Raw genomic sequence first — 27,974 nt, forward strand, 5'->3', positions numbered from 1 at the left:
ACATCCCAGGATAATTCAGGCAGGGAATAAAAAAGTGTTTGCAAAATTCCTGTGGGGAGAAAGGAGGAAATATTAAACTTCCCCATCTGGTAAATTCCTGACATTCTCACAGCAGTGGGGACAGCTCATTTAATAGCCTGAGAACTTGATCTTGGGGCTTGACCTTATAAAACTTATTCCTGCAAAAGATAAGATAAGCCTACTTATAATTAAGCCTAAGAGTCACCACCAGAGAGCCTCTTTTGTTGCTCAGATGTGGCCTCTCTAAGTTAACTTAGCAGGTGAACTCATTGCCCTCCCTGCCAACCTATATGTGGGACATGACTCCCAGGAGTGTAAATCTCCTTGACAATGTGGGACAGGACTCCCAGGATAAGTGAGACTCAGCATCATGGGATTGAGAAAGCCTTCTTAACCAAAAAGGGGATGAGAGAAATGAGACAAAGCAAAGTTTCAGTGGTCAAGAGATTTCAGAGTTGAGAGGCTACCCTGGAGGTTTTCTTATGCATTATGTAGACATCCCTTTTTAGTTTTAGTTTGTGGTGTATTGGAGTGGCTAGAGGGCAATACTTGAAACTGTTGAGCTGTTTTCCAGTAGTCTTGATTCTTGAAGATGACTGTATAAAGTTATAATTTGTACGATGTGACTGTGTGATTGTGAAAACCTTGTGGCTGACACTCTCTTTGTCCAGGGTATGGACAAATGAGTAAAAATGTGAGGACAAAAAATAAATAAATGGGGGGGCGGGGTAAGGGTAAAAAATTGGGTAGATGAAAAAATTGGTCAATGAGAGGGAAGGGTAAGGAGTATGGAATGTATGAGTTTTTTCTTTTTGTTTCTTTTTCTAGAGTGATGCAAATGTTCTAAAAATGATCATGGTGATGAATACCAAACTTAGTGATGATATTGTGAGCCATTGATTGTATAATTTGAATGGACTATATGCGTGTGAAGCTATCTCAATAAAAATAGTAATGCAAAAATTTCACCCGTAATAAAAAATGATATGAAGTGATTTGGGAAAGATATAAAAAAAATTATTATTAAGAGAACATGGCAAGTTTCAGAACAGCTGTAAAAACACAATGTAATCATTTTATAAAATAATATAATAATGTTAAAAATAGGGGGGAAATCTGAAAGAATATACGTTATACTGCAAACAGTGGCCGTCTCTAACTCCGGTCTGTGAGTCTTAGCTAGGTTGGTCTTTGTTAGGTTGGCTTTAAACAACAAGAATTTACTGGCTTGTGGATTTGAGGCTAAAAGAAGTCCCAAACCAAGATATAGGGGAGGCTTGTTTTCCCGTAAAGATTATAACCTTCTGGTGCCGGCTTTAGGCAATCTTTGAGGTCCCTTGGCTTGTGTTTCTATACCCCTGAGACCCCCCTCTAAACTCCTGACGAAATCCCATGTCAATGTCTTCTCCTTTGTTGCTTAGTGACTTTCCAGGTCCTCCAGTAATGTGGAGGGAGACCCACCCGCATTCAATGGGCCACACCCAGACTAAAACTAACACCTTCCAGAAGCCTATGGGCAAGGGGCTCACAGCCGCAGGAAAGCGATTGCAGATCAAGAACATGGTTTTTTAGGGGGAGCACACAACTCAAGCTACTACAGGGATTATAGGAGATGTTTGCTTTCTCAAATACACATTTTTGTACCTTGGGATTTTTTGCATTGGTAATTTTTCATTTTTGAAATCAGAAAAAAAAAAAAAGAAACATTAAAGAAAGAACAGTTGAGCACCTTTGGCACTGGATGAACGTCCCCACCTCCCCCCACCTCCTTCTCTCTGGCTGTCAAAGTCTGGGCAGACTCCAGCCTCCCTGAGTATTTCCCGAGCATTCACACAACCTCCCCTTCTGCTTGCTGGGAGGGTTAGACCCAGGATTGCAGCCAATCCCCTTTGACTATAAACTCTTCATTGTGTATCAGCCGATTGGCCAGCCAAGGTGTGAACCTCCAGAGGGCGAGGGGACCCCACCTGCACACAGGCTGCTGTGCTGAATGATTTGAAGGGAACTCAGGCAATCCTGACACTGAAGGGAAATGGAGTCCCCTCTAGGCCCCTGACCCCAGCCAGGGAAGGAGACCGACCTCCAGGACACCAGCTCTCTGCTGCTGCGGCCAGACAGGGCTGACAGCACTGTGTCCCTACTGGGACAGCTCCCCCCTCTTCCTCCCCTTCTCTGCAGCCCAGCCCAGGGTGAGAGGGCTCTTCAAAAAAAGTCCATGGCAAGGGCTTTCCTAGGGACTTGAAAGGCTCCAGAAAGTTTCTCTTGGGGCCTAGAATTTGGACATAAGGCACTAATTGGAAGATGGAGACATCTTGTGGCTGCTGTGCCCCTTCTCCATGGGACAGCCACAGCCCCACACTGAAAAGCTTTCCCTAACCTCCCTCTGAGTTCTCTTAGCTGAGAACACACCTTACTCCAACCTCCCTCTGCCTCATTTCTCAGGTAATGGGGAAGCCACACCTTTGAACCATCACACCAGGCCACCCACCACGACCCAGAACTACCTGCACATGGCAGGATTCCGTGCGCGCTCCTTCAGGTACAGGTAAGTATTCTGGGCACCTGGGTGGGAGTACGGCGGGGGTGGGGGTGGGGAGCTTGTAAATCACTGACAGCTGAGCCTTCCTCCCAAAGTTTCTGATTCAGTCAGTTTGCATCCACATTTCTACCGTGGTTCCCAGGTAATGCAGAAGATACCATCCTGTGCCTCTACCTGGCATCCACCCTCTGGGAACTGCTGGTTTGAAGATGGGGCGGAGCTGGGAAGGCTGATGGGGAAACTGGCCAGAGGTGACCGAGCCTGGAGGGACACAGGCCCAGAGGGGAGGGAAGGGTACCCTAGAGCTGAGAGGCATTTCTGGGGGGATTGGAGTGGGAGAGAGACCCCAGCAAAGAGTGCCTAGGGTGTTGTGGGGGCATGAGGAAGAGAGAGGAGTCTCGAATGCCTCCAGCTTTCAAGCTTTTAGGTCTGATGGGATAGCGGTGGCATTCTCTAAGGCAGGGAGCCCAGGAGGCATGGCACCTTTGAAGATAGGGGAAAAGGGTTCGATTTTAGACAGGCTGAGTTTGTGGGGCCCTGGGGTCCAGGAGGTCATTGGTAATTTGGGTCTGGAACAGGTGTGAGATGTTGGGATCAAGGCAACATGGAGGTGAAAGTAGTTGCCACAGAATGGGTGGCTGTGCTGTGGAAAATGGAGCAGCCAGGCAGGCAGAGTGCATAGACGAGGAAGAGAAGAGATAGAACGGCGGGGCTGGGGGGATTCCCTAGGCGGGTGAGGCAGGCCCCTTGCTCTGTCACTCCCAATATTTAGACCAGGAGTGGGAATGCAGTAAGAAAGCAGAGAGGTAGGAGAGAGGGTACACAAGAAGGCTTCAGGTGCCTTGGGGACCCCAGATCACTCAAACTGGGGTCAGAGGCTGGTGCTGAGGGTGGCAGGTAAGGAGGGGCCCCCAGGATTTCTTTCCCAGGCCTGGATGGACTTTGCCTCTGGCTTTTAGCTGTCCTGGGCTTGCACCGGACAAGGCATGGTCATACCCACTTTGGGGACACTGCACAGGTGTCCCAGGCAGTCCTGACGCGGGGGGATGGGTTCCAGGGGGACGGCAGGCCGCAGGGCGGGCAGAGGGGGTGTGGAGGGAGGAGGCCCACTGCCATTCTTGGTATGGTTCTCTCTGCAGGCGCCCAGCTTCATCTGGCCTCGCTTTGGGCAGCTTATAAGGCCTGGTGTGAGTTTTGTTTATGCAAGTGCAGCATAAAAGGAACAAATCCGCCAGCACCGGGGCTGCTGCCACTGAGTCGTTTTGCATACATTTTTCAAATGATAATTCCCTCCACCCAACCCTTTCCCACCCCCACCCCAAGGCCGATTTATTGAAAAAACCACCTTATATGGTCATATTGCTAACACACCGTCAGCTGGCCTTTTTAGGGACTCTGTTTAAAGAAGATCCGCCTCTGGGGTTTTATATTGCTGTGGTATTTATCCCAAAGCCACAGCAGCACCCGGTCACTGGGAGAAGGACCTCCTTTACCCTCGGTGAGTTCTGCGAGGCGCCTGCCTCCTTTTCCTTTCTGGGGCTGCTTGGCCCCCTGGGTGCAGGAGGCGCCACCAGATTGGCCTGGCTTTGGTGACGCTGGTGCGGGTCACACGTCAGGGCCCTGCAGGCTCACTGCTGCTGGGAAGAAGCATTTTGGGCTGTGGGTTAATCCTGAGGCAGGGGGACCGTGCTGCCTTCCCTGAATTGAGTAGCTAGTGGCCTCCAACGCCTGCCTCCTCTTCTTGCCCAGCTCACCAGGACCCCTGCAGAATTTCACTCTAGACCTGAAGGAAGAAGCCCTCTGTCATGGGCCACAGTGTCTGGGAGGCAGTTTGAGGGCAGATGCTTTGCAGAATAACAGCTTCTTCTCAGGTGTTGAAATCAAAGATAAACAGGGTCCCAGTGGCCAGGAGATGTCTGGGTTGGGGGCGCGAGTGTATTTTCTTCAGCCTCCATGCGGTTTCTCTGTCCTCTGACACATGCTTGGCTGAGGTGAATGGAGCATGTTCTCAACCTCCAGTCTGGTTTTGGGTCATTGGGTCTGGGGGAAGTCCTGGGGTGGGTGGGGTGCTGGTGTCCTGTGGCACCATGAGGTTTGGGCCTAGGAGGTATTTGGGAGCCATCTAACTCATTCTCCTCTGATGTGGACACTGGGGGCTGGAGAGGTTAATTAGCTCGTCCAAAGGCACACACCCAACTGTGAACCACCCTCTCTGCCGCACAGTGCCATCATCCCCCCAGCACACACACAGATGCACAGGCAGGGATAAGAGGACGATGAGGCCGAGAGCGTCTGTAGCATCCCTTTACAGCTCTAGCAGCCTGGTGTCCTGGTGCAGGGCTTGGCAGCAGGTTGCCTGGCTACTGAAGTCACTGAGTGGCTTAGGCCAGCTGGCAAAATAGCTGTCCTGAATTTCCTCATCTGTAAAATGGAGAAACTAGCCACGATACCTACTAGGCAGTGATGCCCACCCAGGATTACATGAGATAATGCAAGTAAAATGCCCAGCCCTATGAGCTCGTGGTCATCTGGAGGGTTTGTTAAAACATGGGTTGCCCTACACCCCCTCCTGCTTTCTGACTCAGCCAGCTGTGGTGGGGCCTCATAATTTGCATTCCTACTAAGCAATGGAGTGGTGTTGAGACTGCTGGTTGGGGACCACATTTTTGTATAGGGAGGCTCTAATGTTTGCTTTTATTATTTGGATGTGGGTTTGGGCTTTTGGGTTAGCACTCAGGTTGGAAAGAAGCAGAGCTTCCTGTGCCCGGGATGGGTGGGTGCAGGAGAAGCCGCAATGCACAGTGGAGTTCTACATGCCAGGCCTGGAAAACCATCCGGCAGCATGATATCATGGCCTTGGGGTGAGATTTCTTTCCTCCTTCTCTTTATTCATGCCACTAACATTTATTGCACACTCATGTGCCAGGCACTATCCCTGCTCCTTAGGAACAGTGTAAAGAGTCATGGGGAGGGACAGATAAACAGATGAGAACCCTGGAGTAGTTAAGTGTGTGAAAGAGGTAGAGTCCAGGAAAGCCCTTACTCAGCCCAGGGGATATCAGGGAAGACTTCCTGGGGGAAGGGGTACCTGAGTAGGATCCTTGAAATGGGGATTGTCCCGGCAACAGTGAAGCATTGTTTTGGGGACTCTTCAAGCGGTTCAGCTCCATGAATTTAGAAAGCAAAGCAAGAATCAGGGAATGCTAAAATCAGGAGCGGGCAAGATCAGATTATGTGAAACTAAAGAAATGGGCAATGGGGGACCATGAAGTGTTTTAACCCAGAGAGAGATGACAAGAGAAGTGCCCTTAGAAAGGACTCTGGCAGCTGTGAGGAGCATGGGCTAGTAAAGGGCAAGCCCACCACTGCAGCACACAGGGGTCCAGAGTTGGTGGAGTAGGATGGCAGCGGAAGGAGAATTAAAGGGATGTGGCGATTGGTTGGGAGGGAAGGGGGAGGGTGCTGGTGCTAGTCTCTTAGACTCAGGGTGGGAGCCAGAGCCAATTAAGGAAGGGCGAGGAGGAGAGCAATTCTGGAGGGGAGGGGTTGAGGTGCCAAAGGTAGGGGTAAAGATGGTTGTCTGCGTCTGGAGCTCAGGAGATGGGGCTGGGTTGGAGATGCCAGTGAAGGAGGTGCTGGGGTCCTAGCCAGGAAGCAGGTACCCAGGCAGCAGATTCCTGAGGTTCACAGATATTCTAGCCAGAAATTGTTCTTTATTTAATTACTGTACACGAGCCAAGTGAGGATAACCTGAATTTAACTAGAGATGCTGCTAGAATTTTCCACCGTGTTGGTGTTTTACATGAAATTATTTCTCTCTGACTGGTTTTTCTGATCGTGTGTCTGTGCGCAGGTAATAGTAGCGAGGCAGGTGCTTGCACGCCTTTGAAGCCCTCGCCCAAAACTGTTCCGCCTGCTATTGGTTGAAATTTTACATGTGAGAGGCTTTTCTTTTAGGGCTGAAACTTTCCATTCAAATGCAGATGTCTTTGGAAACTGGCATAAATTCAACCTTGTCATTGATATGTGAAGTGGATTGTTTGATCCCTTCCAATATGACAGACTTCGTCCTGGGAGCAACTTTTGACGGGGAAGAAAGAGTGAGAGAGTTAATAAGAATTATTATTTGTGCAGCCCTTTGCAACAGGGGTTGGCAAGCTTTTTCTGTAAAGGGCCAGATAATAAATATATTAGGCTTTGCGGGTCATATGGTCTCTGTTAAAACCACTTGATTTCCGACTTCGTGTTTGAAGCGAGAGCAGTGACAGAAGCCCAGCCATCACATACACGAATGAAGGTGACTGGGCTCCAATAAAATTTTATTTATGGACAATTTGAATTTCATATAACTTTAATGGGTCATGGAATATTCTCCTTCTTTTGCTCTTTTCAACCATTTGAAGGTGTAAAAACCATTCTTAGCTCTCGGGTTGTACAGCCTTAGTTTGCTGACCCTGATTTACGGTCTGTAACTACTTGCTTGCATTTCCGTCATTTCATCTGATCCATCATCCAGTGAGATAGACGTTTCCATTTGCATTTTGTAATGGAGGAAACTGAGGGCCAGAGAGGAACACATGGTATGGAGCCGTGGGAAGGGGGTCCAGGAGGGAGGAGAGGGGCAAAGAAAGGAGGGGTGAGGGGAACTCTGAGGCCAAATCTTGCCTCCCGCAGGGTGACAGGGAGGGTGGGTTGTCATGCCTCTGTTCTCATAGTTGGGACTGATGACCAGGGAGACGAATGAATGAACAAATTCTCTTTGGTTTGGGGCCACCTTTGGAGGAGTGGGTTAGGAGAGGAATAAAAGCTGTGTTTCCAAATCTGTGAAATCCTCAATGAAGCCCAGATGTAGTACGTGCTGAAAATGCCAGAACAATTCGCTCAGCTTTCCACGAGCTCAAAGCAGCTGTGACCCCGGGAAACCACAGCGACTTTGGCTCTGTTCAGCTGACAAGCTAAGTCTAGCCACAAATTACCAGAAAGCAGCTGAGAAAGGTCTAGAATTTCTCCTAGCAGAGGCGTTCCAGGGAAGTCTGGCTCCCTGGTAAGATCCTTTTTCCCAAGGTAGTGTGAGGCCTGGCTAAGTCTTGACTCTAGGTTGACAGCCCTAAACCTGCCTTCAGCTCCCTCACTTCTTGTTCAGTTCTGCCTTCAGAAATGCAGATTTTGAAGCACAAGTGCTGTGGAATGGTGGTGTTGAAAGCTTGAAGTCACTTTGTGGCTTGTTTCAGCGGCTTGTTTCAGCGGCTGCTCTGCTGTGTGGGGAAGTCCAGGGCAGACACAAAAGCGTTCACTGAAGAGCCAGCCAGACTTGACCTATAAATTGCACAAGGCGGGGGGGGGGGGGGGGGGGGGGGATGTGGAGGGGGACAGTAGAGCATGACAGTAACTTATGTGTGGCTTTGACTCTCGGCTACCTTCCAGGTTTTTAGGTTTCCCCCACCCAAGGTGGACCATCTGCTAAAATAGAGAAGTGTAACTGCTGACCATCTTGCAAAGAGAAAACTGGCCTGAGGTGGTTCTAAATCAGGCCTGAGTGACATGCTGTTGTGAGACGGGACCGTGGGAACTCTGGGGGGTCCCAAGGGCAGAGCAGACCCTGAGGTGGTCACTCAGGTGGTGGGATTTTCATGAAACATTCATTGAGCAGCTTCTATGTACTAAATTTGGGGCTATAAATATAAATCCAGACACAGTCCTGGCATAAGAGGATCTCAGAGTCTGACAGAGATAGAACACAGACTCTTTTGTTTTAGGGCTTTGGCTGCCATCAGCCCTAGAGAGACAGGCAGGCAGAAGCAGAAATACCAAACATGGAGAAGTTATGACGGCTTCACTAAAGCAGAGAGGAAGGCGCACACTCAGGTTTTGGAACCTGTCCTGGGTTAATGCCAGCCCTGCCATTCACTGGCCAGGCTAAGTTCTTTAACTTTTCTGAGCCTTGGTTTCTCTCTTTTTTTATTGTGAACTATAACATACATGCAGAAAGCAATAAATTTCCAAGTACATTTTAACAAGTAGTTATAGAACAGCTTTTAAAGTTTGGTGTGGGTTTCAGTTCCACGATTTTTCATTTTTTCTTCTAGCTGTTCCAAGATACTGGATATATAAAAAATATCAATATATTGATTCAGCTTTCATACTCATTTGTTAAATCCTATCTTCTCCATTACACTCCTCCTCTTTTTTTTCTTTTTTGTGCAAAATAACATATATACAAAAAAGCAATTAATTTCAAAGTACATTGCAGCAGTTAATTGTAGAACAGATCTCAGAGTCCCATATAGGTTACAGTTCCACAATTTCAGGTTTTTACTTCTAGCTGCTCTAAGGTACTGGAGACTAAATGAAATACCAATATACAGATTCAGCAATCATACTCATTTGTTAAACCCTACCTTCTCTGTATAACTCCACCACCACCTTTGTTCTTTCTCCCACTCTTTAGGGGTATTTGGGCTATGCCCATTCTAACTTTTTCATGTGGGAAGGAGCTGTCAATAATAGAGGATATGAGGAGAGATATTCTGGAAAGGCTGGCACCTCTGGATTTCAGGACCCATCTGGAGGTTGTAGGTTTCTGGAAAAATACCCTAGTACATGGAATCTTTGCAGAATCTTATATTACACTCTAGCTATTGTTGGGGTTTGGCAAGTTATGATAGGTAGCAGTGTCTAACTGAAGCTGGGTAAGAGTGACCTCCAGAGTAGCCTCTCGACTATTTGAGCTCTCTCAGCCACTGATAACTTATTTGTTAACTTCTCTCCCCCCTTTTGGTAAGGATGGCAATGTTGATCCCATATTGCCAGGGCCAGTCTGAGCCTTGGTTGCTAAATTTATAAAATGGGAATTAAAATATCTTTTCTCAGGGCCTCTTGGGAGAATTAAACAGATAATATATGTGAGGGGCCCCAGAGTTTTAAAGTAAAAAATGTATTGTTACCAAAAATGAAAGTAGTGGACATCCTGCTGTTTTTTCTGCCTCCCAAAACTACTTCCACCTTTTCTGTTGCATTCACTATTCCGCTGTTTCCTTTGTAAGGAAGTTTCTGGCCATTGGCTTGCAAACCAATTTATTTATTCTTCAATAACTTTTTTTTTTAATTAAGGTTGTATCCAGTGTTGGCCATTTTAAACAAAGCTGTGATAAAACAGTTTCTTGGCCAAATCGTTGCACTCATCAATGAGATTCCCGAGGATAAATTCCTAGAAATGCTTTTGCTGAGTCAAAAGACATGTACATTTTTTTAAGTCTCGATAAGTATTTTCAAGTTCCCCTTCAAAAGAATAATATAATTTTATACTCGCCGGCAGCAAACGCTAGCCCATTTCCTTACATCTTTACCAGCAAGGGTGACCCCAAGAACTGGCCATGGTTCCCCAGCCGGGTGTGTGGCCAGCTTTTACCCCGGCTACACTGCACTTCTGTCAGAAGACCCCAGGCTGTGCCTACAGATGCTGACCACAAGCTTTCTCAGTTCAGTTATTTAGATTCACAAAGCAGAGCCTCATATTTATCCTATTAAGTTTAATTTTCTTTAATACAGCTTCTTCACTCTGCCTTTTAAATCTTCTGGGATTTCGATTCTTCTGTCCAACATATTTAGTATTACTCTTTCCCTTGGTTCTTTTTATCTGGAAATTTGACCGGCGTGTGTTCTATATTTTCATCCAACTCTTTCATTAGAATGTTACGTAAGAAAGGACCAAGAGTGGCGCGTATCACTATCTCCAGTTCACACTGATCCTTTCATTAATGCCTTTCAGTTACAGTAACTCGGGTTGTTATCAAGATGCCTAATTATATTATTGCTCAGCCCACAGGGCTTTGTTAATAGGGATATCATGGGAGACCTTGTCAGATGCCATGCTGAAGTTCAACTAAAGTTTCCCACCTAACCCCTGGCTTCCCAGCCTGGCACTCCCGGGAAAAAAGAGAGGACTATTACTTTAATAACATTTGTTCTTGGTAAACCTTTACCAATTATGAAAGATCACTGCTTCTCTCCCTGAATATTACCACACAGATATATGCACACACACCACATCCTCACGCCTTTAATAACCCCTTCTGTAATCTTGCCCAATTTACATATCAAGATTATCTGGGGCTTTAGGAATCTGCCTTCTTTCCCTGCTTGAACGTTGGAACAACTGTTGCTCATCTTCATCCTTCTTCCATCTCTCCAATTCTCTATTCTTTCAATATGGTGGGGGTTAGGCATCTTCTTTGCAATCCAGGAACAGTTCCGACTCAGAGAAAATATTGTTTTAATTGGGAGGTACTTTCCCTCACTCTCCAACCCCTGTCAGGCCTTGATTTCCTTTTGCTGATATCTGTTCTGCCTTTTTTATTCTAAAAACCCTTCTCCTGAACATCTGTGTGTTCATTCACTCATTCATCTTTTTGTCTCCCTACATATATATTTTTCTATATACTTACACACACAGAGGCTAATATGTATATCTTAGGGAATTTTGTTCACGACATTGTGGTTTTTTGTGGGGTGGGGGAGGGCGCACGGGCTGGAAATCAAACCGGTTCTCCCGCACAGCAGGTGAGAATTCTACCACTGAACTACCCTTGCACTACCCCACTCATTCAGCTTGATAATAGGTGCTTATAAAGAGCTTTTTCTGGGGCAGGAATTGTATTAGGCAGGGGAACAAAAGGGACCCAGCCCCTGCCTTCCTGGAGCTCCAGACGAGCAGAGGTGATCACTGTGCTGGCAAGAGAAGTTCAAGGTGCTGCAGGAGCAAAGAAGAGGACTGACAGAGACTGGCACCGTGGAAGCAGAGGCCAGGCCGGTGATCACAGATAACGTAGCAAACAGGTCAGGGACGTGGGTTCCAGGCCCCGCATCTAAAGGTCCCGAAGCAGAAGAAAAGATGCAGCACAGAGAACAGAAAGACACTCCACAAAGCCAGGGGGTGCTGGCTAAGAGAAGCGAGAGGGACGCAGACTTTGTGGACAGGGGTCAGATCTGCTGAGCCTGGAGGGCAGTTTAAGCGCTGGGACTTGAGCTCTTTGGCCGGGGGGACCAGGGTGGAGGGGGCAGAAGCTAAGCCGGATGCTGAGAGTCTTGCCTCTCCCCTATTGTGCTTCCTGCTTTAACAGAACAGAATGGGGGCTTTCTTTTAGCCTTAAAATGATGCTAATAAGCTTTTGCTCATTGCCTGCCTTAGCTGTTCTAACCCTGCGTTCACAGGCCTGTGGCACAGTCTCGTCTTTGCTTTGGTCGTGGTCTTCCCTCTCTATCTTGGACACAAGACCAGGTGGGGCCACCATTACAGGTTTCTGTAGCCCTTTTCTCTTTCCCCTCCTTGCCCCTTAAGACCACCTGTGGTTGTCCATTCCCAGGGGTGCATGGCCAGGCCTACCACCTCTGCAGCCGCCTGCTCTGCAGCACTTGTGCCTCTCTGCTCGTCCCCACGCCAGCACCAGGACCAGCCCCACTTCCACTTGCCCCACCCAGGCTCTCAGGCTGTCCTCTCACCATCTCCTGAGCTTCTGTGGATTTCTCCTGTATCACCACATGCCAAGAACTGGTCAGATGTTTGTCTTTTAACTCAAGCAAACAAACAAAAGACCTGCAGCAGATGTTAGAAAAACTACTTCCGTCTTCACTTTACAGCTGTCCTAATTAAAAGGAATTCTCTATTTTTTTTCCATCAAGTGTGGCAGCAGCTGGCAGAGTTCCGTCATGAAGTCCCTGCCTCCTTGTTCCTCTCAGGCTGCTCCTTCCTCTTCACCGGCCTCTGCTTTTAGGACTGCACATTTCACCTATTGCGACGGCTTCCTTTTTTTTCCTTAGTCAATGGTTATTGACATCTATTACCTGTGTGTTCTAGTTTGCTAGCTGCCAGAATGCAACACACCAGAGACGGATTGGCTTTTAATAAAAGGGGATTTATTTCGTTAGTTCTTCAGAGGAAAGGCAGCTAACTTTCAACTGAAATTCTTTCTTACGTGGGAAGGCACAGGGCCATCTCTGCTGGTCTTCTCTCCAGGCCTCTGGGTTTCAACAGCTTTCCCCGGGGTGATTTCTTTCTGAATGTCCAAAAGCCTGGGCTGAGCTGCAAGTGCTGAGATGAGGTATGCTGAGCTGCTTGGGCTGTGCTATGTTGTGCTCTCTCATTTAAGCACCAGCCAATTAAGTCAAACATCATTCATTGCAGCAGACACGCCTCCTAGCTGACTGCAGATGTAATCAGCAACAGATGAGGTTCGCGTACCATTGACTCATGTCCACAGCAATAGATCTAGGCACCTTCACCTGGCCAAGTTGACAACTGAAGCTAATTACCACACTGTGACTACTATGTCCCTGTGAAAACTGTAAACATTGTAGATGTAAATCTGCCGCCTCTTATCCCATGCTTCTTCCCCATCCTCAGAGGTAATTGCTTTGACCCATTTGGTGACTGATGTTTCAAAACCTTTGTTGTGTTTATAATCACAAATAGAATCATGGAAAATATGTGATATTGTTTTGTGCATTAAAGGGAATTCACCTAATTGGTTTTAAGTTACACCATCCTATTTTGAAACTTGCTTTTGTTCACTTAGCAGAATGTTTTAGAAATCCATCCACGTTAGTCCGTATAGATCTACCTGACCCTCTCTCAACTGGAAAAGACAAATTCCCTAATTCTGGCATCTGGATAGCTCTAAATTGTGCATTTGTGTGTTTCTCTAGTTCAAGAGCACCAGTTTCCCCACACCTTTGCCAACACCTATTGGCCCCAAAGTCAAGACTGTGTCCAAGGTGATTTTGACAAACGGCTGACGAGTGCTCTTCTCTCCCAAACCCTAAGGTGCTCCAGCCCCCAGCTTGCTCAGCTACACTTGCCATGTGTGAAGAAGAGACCACCGCGCTCGTGTGTGACAACGGCTCTGGCCTGTGCAAGGCCGGCTTCGCGGGTGACGATGCCCCCCGGGCTGTCTTCCCCTCCATTGTGGGCCGCCCCCGCCACCAGGTGTGTGCACGTCTGGACCCCAGGCCTTGAGCCACTAAGAGTGAGCCTAGTGTCCCGGAGACTACGCTGAGTTCTGTGTGTGTGTGGTGGGAGCAGGATTGGGGAGCTTTCTTCTATTGAACTAATCAACCAGGACCCTTTGCATAGGGATATGCAGGACTAAAACCAATATCCGCCAGGCACACAAATCCAGTATTATGTCTGGCTTACGTCATTGGAGTTGCTAGATTTGGAGGAAACCTTTTTTTAAGGAAACCTTAAAGGCCCCTTGCCTTTAAGAAATTTACACTTCACGAAGTGTAACCACAGAACTAACTTGAGACCGTGAGCTGTAATGTATTTTACCAGGGGAATACAAGAGAGGGAGATTAAATCAGAACGGAGGAATTAGGGAAGGGAAGGGCTTCATGGAAAAAGGATAACTGACTGGAAGGAGGTGTTCAACAGATGAAGGAAGAGCACAAGCAAAGATTTGTAGATGCAATTGTGCAAGCATAGGGTATTTGAGGCAGGTGAAACCGTATGTGTGTGAAGGTGAGGGAAGAAAACTATGGACACTGTGAAAATGACAGTGACACAGAGAAGAGAATAGAGACCAGCTCGCAAGAAATCCTCCTCCTTCTGTCCTGTCTTCTCCACATTCACAGGTATCTGCCCTATCTTTACCCCCAGTGGTTACATTTCCAGGGGAAGAAGTGATCTTCTTCCATCTTCATCCCACTTCAGAGACTTCCCCAGACCTGAATCCCTCTGTGTGGAGCTCCTGGCAAATTCCCTTCTCTTTCCTTCCCTTTGTAGGGCGTGATGGTGGGGATGGGCCAGAAGGACAGCTATGTGGGGGACGAGGCTCAGAGCAAACGTGGGATCCTCACTCTCAAATACCCCATCGAACACGGCATCATCACCAACTGGGATGACATGGAGAAGGTACCGGTGGACTTCCCTTTACATGTGATTCTTTCAGTGACAGTACGCCATGACCCTCAGGTCCCACAGGCCGCTGAGAATCTAAAATGATTCTCACCTCTTCCCTTTCTTTCTATACCCGTGGCCATTTCCTGCATCACTCACCTGGACTATTGCAAGGTCTTCCTAGCTGATTTCCCTGTCTCCTGCCCTCACCCACCGAGTTAACTCTCCCCATGGCTACAAGGTGTGTCTTTCTAAAAACAGATCAGATCATGCCACTTACCTCCTCAGGAATCTTCAGTAACTCCTTATTAGCCAGCAAGAGGTTTCTAGCTCCCTGTCATGGCATCTGATAAGGACCTGGCCCTGCCTAATTCCCAGCTTCATCCTTTCATGCAGTACACCCAGAGCTCATCCTACTGCAGCCTGCATGACAGTCCCCGAAGGGAGCTTCTTTCAGAGGCTGCTGCTGCTTCCAGAGAGGCGAATAACCTCTCTCTCCCTTCTAATTTCCCTGTCATGACCTCACATTGGTGCATTGGTGCCTTATCATTATGATGATTATCTAACGAAAATTTTAAGTAGAAATTTCTAGAAACATTTTTTTGCCTAAGAAAATGTGGGTGAGGGTCAATTTTTAAATGATAGAGTTTGCAATAAACAAAATAGTGTCTACAAAAGTGCTGATAGAACTCTTCAAATATTCTTTTGATATATTCTGCTGGAAGTTTTTTGAGAGTTCTTATTTCTGCCATGCCTGTCTTTGGATTGTAATAGAGGGTTTACTGAAGAGATAAACCCTACAACCAGGAATAAAGAATGCCAATTTGAAATATGTAATTCCTGTCTACTTTTCTCCTAATCCTGGATTCAGTCACTCTGGGTATGAAATAAATACATAAAATGCAATTGTTTTCACATCACACAGAGGAGTGGGTAAGAGCTTTGGAATCAGTGGCAGAGGGATCTGGGTGATTTAATAATTTCAACTTTGGGCAAGTTCATTAAACTATCTAAAGAGCCTCGGTTGCCTCATTTGTGAAGTGGAGCTAATAATACTTTCTTCGTGTAGTTGCTTTGAAGATAGAGGTAGGTGAATATTTAGTATAACCCCAAATTATACTGGCCTAAGTGCTCAATAAGTGACATATATTATTAGTATTTTTCTAACAATATCTAATTAAATAACATAATAGATGAAATACCTTACTCACAGTAGTAACAATGTATGAACCCTAAAGAAACCCCAAGTATATATCATGTGCCTTAAAAGGAAAACAAAGGGGGTAAATATTTTGAATTACGTTGTATGTTCTTTGCCATTTCAATAAAAATCTTTTCAATTTGTAATTAGGCAAAATAATCCTGAAGCAACAAAATAAAATCATAAAATAGGCAAAATTTATAAGAACAAAATGAATAAGAAAAGTTATGAGGGGAGACTTTGCCTTATCCAGATGTTAAAATTTAACGTAAAACTTAAAACAATTTGGTACCAACACAAAGGTAAAGCGGAAATACATGATAAAGGAAACTTCCAGAGCAAGAGGGGAAAAACAATTATTCAGTGAATTATTCTGGGACAACTGATAAATTATTTCAGAGGATAGGGAATCCTTGTTTATATCCTGTCTTCATAATATTTCATGAAAAACATATCAGGTCAGTATAAAAGTCGAATATGTAAATTCAAATGATAAAGAAAAAAGTTAAGTGTGAATATTTAAAAATTTTCTGGTGAAAGAAGTCATAAAGGAAAAAATTTGACTTCTTGAAAATCATAATTTCTAGTATGCTAAAAATAAAACCAAATTTAAAAAGCATACAACAAATTGCAAAAAAAAAAAAGATTCACAGTAAGTGCAGTAAAAGGTTAATATAAACAGCTAATACAAATTGATATTAAAAACACAAAAGTCCCTCCCAGATAAAGGAACAAAGGATTCAAACATTGTGCCAACTAGAAATTATAAAAGGTTGCAAATGTGAAAAGTTTAAACTCCTTTGACACAAATTTTAAAAGTTTTAATTAAAACAGCTAGATGCATTTTTACCTATCAAATGATTTCATATTTTTATGAATGAGCACACCAAATGCAGATAAGGGTATGGTAATAGCTACTTTCTTATTTGGGAATAAAAGTCAATTTATCTTCTTTGTTGATAATAGAAATCAAAAAGTCTTCCAATTTCCTTGCCCATTATCCCAGCAATTCTACTTCTAGAATTCTTTTCTTTGGAAAACCTTCTAAATACAAAAAATGAAATTTGCACAAAGATAACTGCTACAGGATTATTTATAAACAAAAATCAAAGACACCGTGAATGGTAATGTGGTTAAATATGTGATCATATTTAATGAAATGTGTAAGAATTAAAAATAAATCTTCAATACATTAAAAATAAATATTTACAGTGAAAAGAGTTTTTGTCATCTGAATTAAAAAGTGGCAGGAAGCAAATTTGACTATAAAAGTATAAGAATAAATAGGCAGAAAGACATAAAGAGAAAAGACTAAAAAGGAGAGCTACTAGGTGATGGAAATGGAAATATGGGAGATTTTAATTCCCTTAAAATTCTTTCTTCTAATTTTTTTTACCATCAATATCTTTAACTATTAAGGTACGTTATAAAACTGCCAAAAAATGAAATGAAATAAAATGCAGATGTTTGGGTCCAACACCAGAAGATTCCAATTCATTAGGTCTTGGATACAGCCTAGAGCCCTAGCTTTCACCATTTTGCCAGGTAATTCTAATATAAGGCGTCTGTACACCTATTTTAAGAAACACTGGTATCACCTCGTTAAGACTAGTTGCCACCTGCATGTCTCCCATGAAACTTTCACAGAAGAGGCCTTTGCTTGTGCCGTTTCTTCTGCCTCAGATACCCTGCTCTGCCTCTGGAGAACTTTTGCCTTCAAGGCCCACTCAAAATCCCCTGGATAGTTCATTGCTCCTGCCTCTTTCTTCACTCAAAATGTGTTTGCATTTTGTTTTTTGCCTTTCTCTTCCTCTGAACTTTGACGCTAGGAACCGGGGGTCATGTCTGATTCATATCTATCCGTATCACACTTGCTATCATCCTAGCTCTAAGCTGGGGGGTCCATAAGTATATGGGTATGTTGGAATCAAATGACCCTGTACCACACCTCTGTGGAAGTCAAAGTACGATGTCCCTGCCAGTCTTTGCTGAACCCCTCTGAGATAAAGACTCCCACTTGGGTGTCTTGAATCACTTAAGAGGGAACTGGTGATTAAGGAGAGAGGGGAAACTTCCTCTGAAACAGGATGATTCTCAAGCAGGACAATTTTGTCTCCCAGGGGATATTTGGCTGTGTCTGGAGACGATTTTTAATGTCACAACTGGAGAGGTGCTACTAGCATCTAGTGAGCAGAGGCCAGGGATGCTGCTAAACATCCTAAATGCACAGGACAGGCTCAGACAAGGAATTATCTGACTCAGAGATGTCAGCAGGGCTAAGGTCAGAGACCCTACTCTAAAGGACCAGCCCTGCCAATAATGAATAGTGAGAACTGAGCCCAAGGGATGTCAGGGTCGCAGCATTAAGGCAACCAGGCAGGAGTGTTGAGACACCCAGGTACTAGCAACAGCAGGAAGCTGTTACTCTCTTAGGCCTGTAGGTGTGAGGTAGGGAAGGGGCTGTGTGTGTGTGAAATGGTGTCACTGGAGCTCAGTGAGAGCTGAGTCCTGGAAGAGGGATCACCTGACAGGAGCCATGCTCATGGAGGGACACAACTGTTGCTGAACGCTCTCTTTCTCTCTTCTCACTCTCTGGTCTTTTGCTGGTATCTTCCATCAGCCAAGCACCAGAAACCATAAGGCAAGGAATGCTGAGTAATGCTTTCCCATGGGGCCTATCTACCTCCTCCCCAAGACACAGAGCAGGGGAAAGAAGGTAGAAGAATGAAGAAGGCACGAAGTCAAATGGAGATGACCAACACATGAAGTATACTGGTCCATGATCTGAGTCCTGCCTGCGACCCTGTTAAGAAGGAATTTCACCTGTAAATGTCAATCAGAAATTCCCAGGGCTAAGGGGTCTCCTCTCCAGATCCAGTCCCCTCCTGTGTAACTGTCCTCCCTCAACAAGGTCATGCCAATCAGAATTTCCCAGCCCATTGAGAGCTTACTGGGCTCATTTGACTTTTGTCCCAACCAGATCTGGCATCACTCCTTCTACAATGAGCTGCGGGTAGCCCCTGAGGAGCACCCCACCCTGCTCACCGAGGCCCCCTTGAATCCCAAGGCCAACAGGGAGAAGATGACCCAGGTAAGAAGTCAGAAAGACTTGCATGCTGGCACAAAAATGCCACATGGGTGTTTGGCCTGATCTTTTCTCCATTTATGCATCAATGCAGCAGAATTTTTTAAAGACCTGCTCCATGTGTGGTCCATGCCAGGCCTTATGGGGGGTGGGAGTAAAGGAAGAGTAGAAAGTGGATATAGTTCCTGCACTTCATAAGTTTAAAAAAAAAAATCTGTAGGCCAAGAGGGGCTATGATTTTTTGCCAAACGGTCTTTTTTCTGCTTTGTCCTTCCAGATCATGTTTGAAACCTTCAACGTCCCTGCCATGTACGTGGCCATTCAAGCTGTGCTTTCCCTCTATGCCTCTGGCCGCACGACAGGTGAGCAGCCCTGTAATCCATCCTTCCTCTGACATCTGGGAGAGGAAGGGAAAAGCTGGGTGCCGCACAGGGACTCCTTCCCTGCCTAAAAGGCACAAAGAGACAAATTCCAGGGAAAATTCTTGCTTAGGGATAACAAATAAGAGTGCCCATGTGGGATGCAGATGTGAGCCTACCAGGTACAGCCAGAAAGTATTTATTTAAAGGAAATGTTTTTTATTAGCACATTTGTAAGTTTACAGAAAAATCACGCAGAAAGTACAGAGGTCCAATATACCCTACACACACTCAGTTTTCTCTACTGTTCATACTTTGCATTAGTATGGTGCCTTTGTTACAGTTGATGAGGCAATCTTATTATAATTATGTTATTAACCCTAGTCCATGGTTTACATCAGGGTTCATTCTTTGTGTTGTACAGTCCCATTCTGATAATATCTACAGAACCTCAAATTAATCTTCGTAACCACTTTCAAGTTTACAATTTAGTAGTGCTATCTTCACAATGTTGAGCTGCTGCCAAGACTCGCTAGACATTATTTTATATGAATTGACCATACTAAGTACTCCAGGTGAGGACTGCTTCCCTCACAGGAGTTATTTTGGGAGCTGGGACACATTCCAACACTATTAAAACATTTTTACCTCCTGAAGCAGCAGCAGCAGAACCCATGATGGTGGATGTGTAAGTACGTGGCCTTGGTTTAAGAGACATGCAGGGGCGGGCCGCGGTGGCTCAGCGGGCAAAGTGCTTGCCTGCTATGCCGGAGGACCTCGGTTCGATTCCCGGCCCCAGCCCATGTAACGAAAACGGAGAAACAAAATACAATAAAAAACAAGAAAATGTTTAAAAAGATGTTTCCCTTTCTTCCTCTCTTCCTTCCTTCTATCCTTCCTTCCTTCTCTCTGTCTTTCCTTTAAAAAAAAAAAAAAAAAGAAAAAAAAAAAAAAAAAAAAATTTAAAAAAAAAAAAAAAAAAAAAAAAAAAAAAAAAAAAAAAAAAGAGACATGCAGGGAAACAGGAGGCTTCAAAATAAAGTGATTTAGAAATGTATTAGTATTTATTGCATATCCTAATATGTGTATGTATAGTAAAATTTATCTCTAAAAGGATATTTAAGCACTTTTTATAAAATTATTTATGATTTTAAAAATCACATTGTAGATAATTCACTTAACACTTGCTGCTGCCACCACCGCCAGTAAAGTCATGTTTAATAGGGACTTGTCGGCTGTCACAGACATTGCTCATTCATTCATTCATTCATTCATCCATCAAATATTTTCCATTCTTCCCTACCCTGTAGCAAACACTGCACCAAACCTCTATCATATACTGATCCCCAAGACAGATCCTGCCGCTGGGGAGCCAATAGTTTCATGGGGGAAAGGCCAAAGGGAAAGATAATGTCACTAGAGGTGATGAGGGCAGTGATGGGAAAATGCATGCGCTGCGGAGGTTTGGAGCCAGCCCTTTGCTCTTAGTTTAATGTTATGAGCAGCATGTTTAATGGCGACACAGCAGTAATATGCTGGCTGCATAATTTATTTATTTACTTTATCATTCCTCTATTGCTGAAGGAATATCCTTAAGTTGTCTCCTTAAATAAAAAATTTTTATTTTCTATTATAAAATATGCTATGATCAAGATCCTTGTACAAGATTAAACCTCTGGTTTCTGAATACTTATTTTGCCTCTGGATCTTAGAGAACCATTTAATTAGCTCTAATGGTTTCTCAGTTGATGCTGTTGGGTCTTCCAGGTATACAACCAGGTGATCTGCAAATAATAATAATTCTGTCTCCTTTTGATAGAAGTACTTCTTATTTCTATTTTCTGTCTTGTTGCGTTGGCTAGAAAATCCGGGACACTATTAAATAATAATGGTGATGTTCTGCTTCCCCATCAATTATGAGGTGGCTGTTAGATGGAGAGAGATTTCTTATGTTAAGAAAGCCAATTTCAAAATAATAAACAGTGGGCCACGGTGGCTCAGCAGGTAAGAATGCTTGCCTGCCGTGCCAGAGGACCTGGGTTCGATTCCCGGTGCCTGCCCATGTATACTAAGTTTCGCCAGTAGAGGATATTACATTTTCAAGTGACTTTTGTTAATTTTGGAATTGGCTGCTCCCACATTCTGATTGTATGTACGTGGATATTAGTTTGATGCCTGAAGGAGGTACTAATTACCCAGTCTCACTTAAAGAACGTGCATTTGATTTAATGCAAATTGACATGTGTGCATTACCGTGAACATACTTCAAGGGACACAAGAAGATGAGACATTGTACCTGCCCCACCCCCCAGAATCTTACAGTCTCATTTAGGAGACAAGATTGACATATGCTAATCCCACGTGAGTGATAATACTCATGGTGGGTGACTTTTCTTAGCATTTTTTAGGAAAATGTGGTAACTGAAGGTCATTCGGTGAGTGGTCTCAGAAAGAGAGAGATGAAAAACAAGAACAGGATTTGCCTAGATCCTGTCCCCTCTGTCCCTAGGTATTGTCCTGGATTCAGGGGACGGCGTCACCCACAATGTCCCCATTTACGAGGGCTATGCCCTGCCCCATGCCATCATGCGTCTTGACCTGGCTGGCCGCGACCTCACGGACTACCTCATGAAGATCCTCACGGAGAGAGGCTATTCCTTTGTGACCACAGGTATTCAGCCCTTTTTCTGATTCTGCTTTGAGCTCAGAACCAAATCTGATCTAGGACTCGAAGTTTTCAAGAGTGTTGGGAATTCTGGGGCTCTTGTATCCGTGGACGTTCTTGGGGTGGGCTGATGATCTGAGCTGGGATGGGCTTCTACACTAGACCAGAAAGTCAAAGCAGCCCTATTAGAGGAGGAAAGTTCTCAACCAAGACGCCCTGGGAAGTGGAACAAGGCTCAGACCTGGTCCCTCTAAGCCATGTTCAGCAGGACTCTCCTTTAAGTACCTTTTTGGTTCGCAGGAACCTGGTACCTCTGTTCATGCCCTTACCAGGGTCAGAGCTGAATGGGAGGAAAGACCCGGGAGACCTAGTTCATGACCTCAGGGGGTATTTGGTTCCTCTGAGGACAAATGGTAAAAGTAAGTTCTGAACTTCTAAGGAGAAGGTGCCAGGACTCAGTGCCCACCCTGGATAAGAGGAGTCTTTATATTGGGGCCCTCCTAGATTCTGTAAGATCACAACACAGGGGCCCAAATCTAGACTGGAGATGTATCCTGCAAAACCCCTCAGGAAGACCCACAGCTTTTTCCAGGCAGCAAGATGTGAACAAAGGAAAAAGCCCATGCAAAGTTGTGTTTGGATACCAAGATTTTAAACTTCCACTTCAGAAACAGGAAGGGAAAAATTAGTGGAGAAGCCTTTGACCCTCTTTTGGCAATTGCCATCATCCTAAGCCTGAACCCAGAGTGGATGCGAGGGGTTTTTCATAGAGAACAAAATGGGACAACCAGGGCGGGCCACAGTGGCTCAGCAGGCAGAGACTCGCCTGCCATGCTGAAGACCTGGGTTCGATTCCCGGTGCCTGCCCATGTGAAAAAGAAAAAAGGGGGGGGGCAACCAAACCAACAGGACTGAGAATCTACTTTCTGTCACTGCTACTCCTTCCAGCTGAGCGAGAAATCGTGCGAGACATCAAGGAGAAGCTGTGTTACGTGGCCCTGGATTTTGAGAACGAGATGGCCACAGCAGCCTCATCTTCCTCCCTGGAGAAGAGCTATGAGCTGCCGGACGGGCAGGTCATCACCATCGGCAATGAGCGCTTCCGTTGCCCTGAAACCCTCTTCCAGCCTTCCTTCATTGGTGAGTGCCGCCGCAGTCCCCGCTGGCTGGGAGGGCAGGATGGGAGGGGGGGTGAGGTATAGAAAGGGCGAAACCAGGAGTCACGGACACTTTATTGTTTATACATACCTAAGACTTTTCCAGGAAGGGCCAAAAATAAACTCATGCTACAACTAGATAAAATCTAATTTAAATAAAAGAGTAAGACAATTGAGACAAAGTAAAAGCAGAATTGGGAATGTAACATGAAACTAAAAATGAGATGAATACACCGAATACATCAGGACATTTCTAGATCACTTAACATTGGTGGGCCACGGTGGCTTAGTAGGCAGAGTTCTTACTTGTCATGCCGGAGACCCAGGTTCGATTCCTGGTGCCTGCCCATGTAATAATTAAAAAAAAAATAGATCACTTAACATTTAGGTCATAGAGACCCAATTGTGTAGCAGGAAAGAGGGTGGGCTTTGGGGTCGACCTGGTTTAAAGTCCCAATTCTGCCCTTCCAAGCCCTATGATCTTGGACATATTACCTCCTTCAAACCTCAATTTTCTCATCTATAAAATGAAATTAATAATAGCGCTGATGAGATAGAGTTAAAACAAGTCTTAAAGAAGTTAATTATTAAATACTGGGACAATGCATTCTGGAGGAGTGTCTAAGGAGAGACAGACTTGTAAGCAAATGTTTAGATACAGTATAGGAAGTAGCATATAGCAAGCTGGACAATAAGCCACAGGCCTAAAACATCAGAGGAGGCGTCTTAGAGAAGGTGCACATTTGAAGGTGCGTTATCTTGAAGAGTAGGTGTCATTTTCTGGTGTCTGGGGATGGAAGGAGTGCAGAGTGGGAAAGGCCTACAAGGCAGAGGGAACCATATGTACAGATGCACTGAGGTGAGAAAGATCATGTTCTATTTGGGGGACCATAGTAGAAGAGTTCTGTGTGTGTGTGTGTGTGTGTGTGTGTGTGTGTGTGTGTGTGTGCGCGCGCGCGCGCACGCATGCATGTATCATGGGTTCACATTTTACATGCAGAGGAGATTGGAGATTGTCCCTAGGGATGGACCACAGAGAGAGTGGGGGTTATTTATATCCATCATGGAGCTCCCCAGGAAGTTCTTAGGCAACATTTTAGCAAGGTCAGGCTTGTGCTGTAGCAAGATTCCTCTCTCTGGTATGGGATTTTATGGCAGGGAGAAAAGGCTGAGGTGGGGAGGCCAGGCAGGCAGGCACGAGCGAGTTTGGCATGCAGGCCCTTTCCCTGTAGGAGGTCTTGAAGGCCGGCTAAGGGAGTTAGACGGCAGCCTGGAGGCAATAGAGAATGGCCAAAGGTGACAAGATGGGTATAGCCACACAATGGATTATTATTTGGCAATAAAAACGTACTGATACATGCCACAGTATGAATGAACCTTGAAGAAATTATGCTAAGTGAAGGAAGCAAGTCACAAAGGACCACATATTGTATGATTCCATTTATATGAAATGTCCAGAATAGGCAGAAATGTAGAGTCAGAAAGCAGATGAGTGGTTGACAGGAGCTGGGGTGGGACTGCTAAAGGGTATGGCACTCGGGGAGGGTATTGAAAATGTTCTAAAATTAGATTATGGGATAGTTGCACAATTCTGTGAATATACTAAAAACCACTGAACCGTACATTTTTGAAGGGTGAGTTTTATGGTATGTGAATTATATCTCAAGAAAGCTGTAAAAGAAAAGATGACGTGATAAAAGCATTCCTTTAGAAACATGCATCTTGCAACAGTGCAAGAGAATAATCAGAATGGGGGCAGCCAGAGGCAGTGTAGTAGCTTTAGGGGAGACAAGCTTATGATCCATTTGGGAGGTGACTAAGGGTCTGGGCCAGGGACGTTGCAAGGACAGAAGGATCATTTGAAGAGTTGGAGGTGTGAAGATCCGTGAAGCAATGGGTGTTGACTAGATACTGTGGTCACCCCCAGGCATGGAGTCTGCCGGAATTCATGAAACCACCTACAATTCCATCATGAAGTGTGACATTGACATCCGGAAGGACCTTTATGCCAACAATGTCCTCTCTGGGGGCACCACCATGTATCCTGGCATTGCCGACAGGATGCAGAAGGAGATCACAGCCCTGGCTCCCAGCACCATGAAGATCAAGGTGAGACTTGCCCCAGGTCCCTCTTCCCTGTCCTCGGTACTAAGATCTGGCTACCTGGGAGACACCTGGTGTCAGGCTGCCACAGACCCGGTAGCTCGGTGCTCTCCTAGGTTCAGGGTCTTCCTGGTCTGGGGTAGGTCCCCTCCTGGGCACTGATGGGCCGGAGACATGTTTAACACGGGCTCTCAAACATCGTCACATGGATGTCATACAAGAAGGGATTGAAAGAACTTGGAATGAAGAAAATATCGATGGGGTACAGAAGGAAATCAAGAGGGAAATGGAGAAGAAGAAAAGAAGGAGGCAGCATATGGTATCTTTAAACTTTAAGAAAAAGGGGGTGAAAACTCCGAAGAGGGTAAATATGGCCAGAGGGACAGTTGGCTGCTGCTTCCAACCCATGGGGACAGTCCTTCATTCCGGGACAGCCTCTGACTACTGAGCTGCCTTTCCTACCCTCCTCCTCCCCACGGCGTCTCAACTTTAGGCCTCGACAGGTTGGAAGCCCACCTGTCTTATCACTTCTCCCCCAGTTTCTGGTCCCCAAGAAATCATACACACCTTTTTAGGGCTCCCAGGAACTTGGTGGCTAACAGTTTAGAAAAAGAGATGGGAATAGAAATAAAGTAATAAATAAATTGAAAGCGACAAAGTTGGTCTCTGTGGGAGCCAGACCTGATCTAAAGAACCTTCTTCACCAAGGAAGGCTGCTCCAGGCCTTTTCCCTGCCTAACAGGTAAGGCTCAGCCCAGGGCAGCTGAGGAAGCAGGTGAGGACCTGTGGGCTCATCTCCTCTCCACAGGGCCATTGGGGCAGCCATATGGCAAACATCGTGCCAGGCCCAGGACAGGGGCTTTTTACCAGGACTGTGTGTCAGGATATCATACCTAGCCTTCCTTACGCCCAGATTCTGAATAACAGGTCTAGGGTTTCCATTGCCTACATCAATAAACAAACACCAGTGATTTGATGCACGACGCAGTCAGTGAAGCACTGTCCTGAGCTTTTCAATATGTACTGGCTGCAGGGAGTTTAAGATCAAGTTAGTGGACATGACCAATGCAAGGGCAAACTAAATAAGACGAGAGGAGAGGAAAGGGCACTCCAGGCAGGGGAAATGGAATGAGCAACACCCTTACCAAACTGGACGGCAAGAGCTGGGTAGAGGAATTGGAGAAGACAATGGTGGAGTAGCAAGCATTAAGGATAGGGAAGGAGAGATTTGGGGCAGAAGTGGAGCTGGGATTTAGGACCTCCAGTCTAAGACAAGCCAGATTTTCTCACAGTTAAAACTTTCCAGCACAGGCCTGTGCTAACTATTGAGTGTCTGTATATTACCAGGCCTGGAGGTATTTGCTCAAGGAGTATCTCTGTAACTTTTATCTGTCTGAATGATAAAATAATTTCTAAAGACCCGTTTTATTCTGCAATTTAGAAAATATGTAGAGAGACTCTCAGGAGACAAAAAAAAAAACATTAATTTAGTGTCTGCTTTGCTCTAGAACTGAATTATTAGCTCCTACAGTCTGGGGAACTAGTTCAAGGGTAACAGTCCTTCCAGATCCTACTTTTAGCTGAAGTTCAAAGTTGTTTCCACTAACATGATGACCAGATTCAAAGCTTAAGCCCAAAGGCTAAGCTTGGGACTCCCATTGGAAAAGATGAACAATGTATTTGTGAATTTGAGAAATTCTTAGGTGCAAGTAGCTGCTACAGAAGAAGTTCAACGTGAAGTCTAGATAGATTGGCCTAGACTCAGGAAAGGAGGAAGCCTAGCCCAACCTGCCCATGAATCCAAACTCCAGGCAAGAACAGAACAGAGCTCCTACGTTGATGTTTGTATTGGTCAGCTATTGCCTTGTAGCAAACAACTGTGAAATCTCAGTGATACAATTAGCATTTATTTCTCACACACCTGTAGGTAAGCTGGAAGTCAGCTGATTTAAGGCAGGCTTGGCCAGGCAGCTTTGCTTCAAGCTGCAGGTCCAGCCAGGTCTGCATGACTCATTACAGGGCCCAGGCTGAAGGGCCAGCAGTTCCTCAGAAGAAGCTGTTCTTGTGAAGATGGTACAGGCAGAAGAGATCATGCCCAACTGTCCAAGCACATTTCAAGACCCTTCTTGAATCACGTCTGCTAACATCCCATTGGCCAAAGAAAATACCCAGCCCTGTCCAAAGTCACAGGGTGGGGTAGTACACTCTTCCTCTAGAGGGGTTGGGGTAGGGCAGTGAAGATTTTGAGCAATAATCTAATCTACCATGACTTTAATCCTGTTCACTTCTGATCGTGGAGGCTCTCCCTTCCCAGGGCAGCTTGGTAGGGGTGGTGGAAGCATCATGGCCTGTCTTCTCTATGACCTTGGGGACTGATCACGATTCACTGCATGTGTTCTTTGCAGATCATTGCTCCCCCAGAGCGGAAGTACTCAGTCTGGATCGGGGGCTCCATCCTGGCCTCTCTCTCCACCTTCCAGCAGATGTGGATCAGCAAGCCGGAGTATGATGAGGCAGGCCCTTCCATTGTCCACAGGAAGTGCTTCTAGAGTCAACAACAGATGCTCTGGCTTCCCCATGAGACTACTCTGTAACTAAACACAAAACATTAAAACCTACAAGCCTTACTTCTCTGCATGGCCTCTCTTTTCCCCGGCCAGTTCATATATACTGTGCTAAGTGCTTTTCATACATTATTTTGAATCCATACAATGACCCTGTGGGGTGGTTCTATTATTATCTGTATACTTCAGAGGAAGAAATTGAGGCCCCGAGAAGTAAGGACTTGCTCAAGATCATACAGGTCCAAGATTAAAATTCAAGTCTCTCCAAATCCCAGCTGGTGTTCCTTTTACTATACCACCTTGCCTCTTTTCCCTTGAACATAATAAGTAAGGAGGGCTGGATGACTCTTGGGGCATTCAGAGATGTAAGGTCTCGTACTCAAGGAC

At 45.4% G+C, this 27,974-nt stretch overlaps 1 protein-coding gene across 1 annotated transcript; it reads left to right on the top strand.

Moving 5' to 3' along the window:
• The first annotated feature begins 3,928 nt into the window (after positions 1–3,928).
• Positions 3,929–27,650, top strand: ACTG2 (actin gamma 2, smooth muscle). Its single transcript, XM_077134587.1, has 9 exons — positions 3,929–4,058; positions 13,380–13,541; positions 14,340–14,468; positions 18,635–18,745; positions 19,017–19,101; positions 21,608–21,769; positions 22,712–22,903; positions 24,848–25,029; positions 27,429–27,650. Exons 2-9 carry the CDS (start codon positions 13,416–13,418, stop codon positions 27,570–27,572), a joined length of 1,131 nt encoding a protein of 376 aa, XP_076990702.1. The 5' UTR covers positions 3,929–4,058; positions 13,380–13,415; the 3' UTR covers positions 27,573–27,650.
• Positions 27,651–27,974: the final 324 nt, after the last annotated feature.

This window comes from Tamandua tetradactyla, chromosome 17 (assembly GCF_023851605.1).
Source record: "Tamandua tetradactyla isolate mTamTet1 chromosome 17, mTamTet1.pri, whole genome shotgun sequence".
In the NCBI taxonomy this organism is placed as follows: domain Eukaryota; kingdom Metazoa; phylum Chordata; class Mammalia; order Pilosa; family Myrmecophagidae; genus Tamandua; species Tamandua tetradactyla.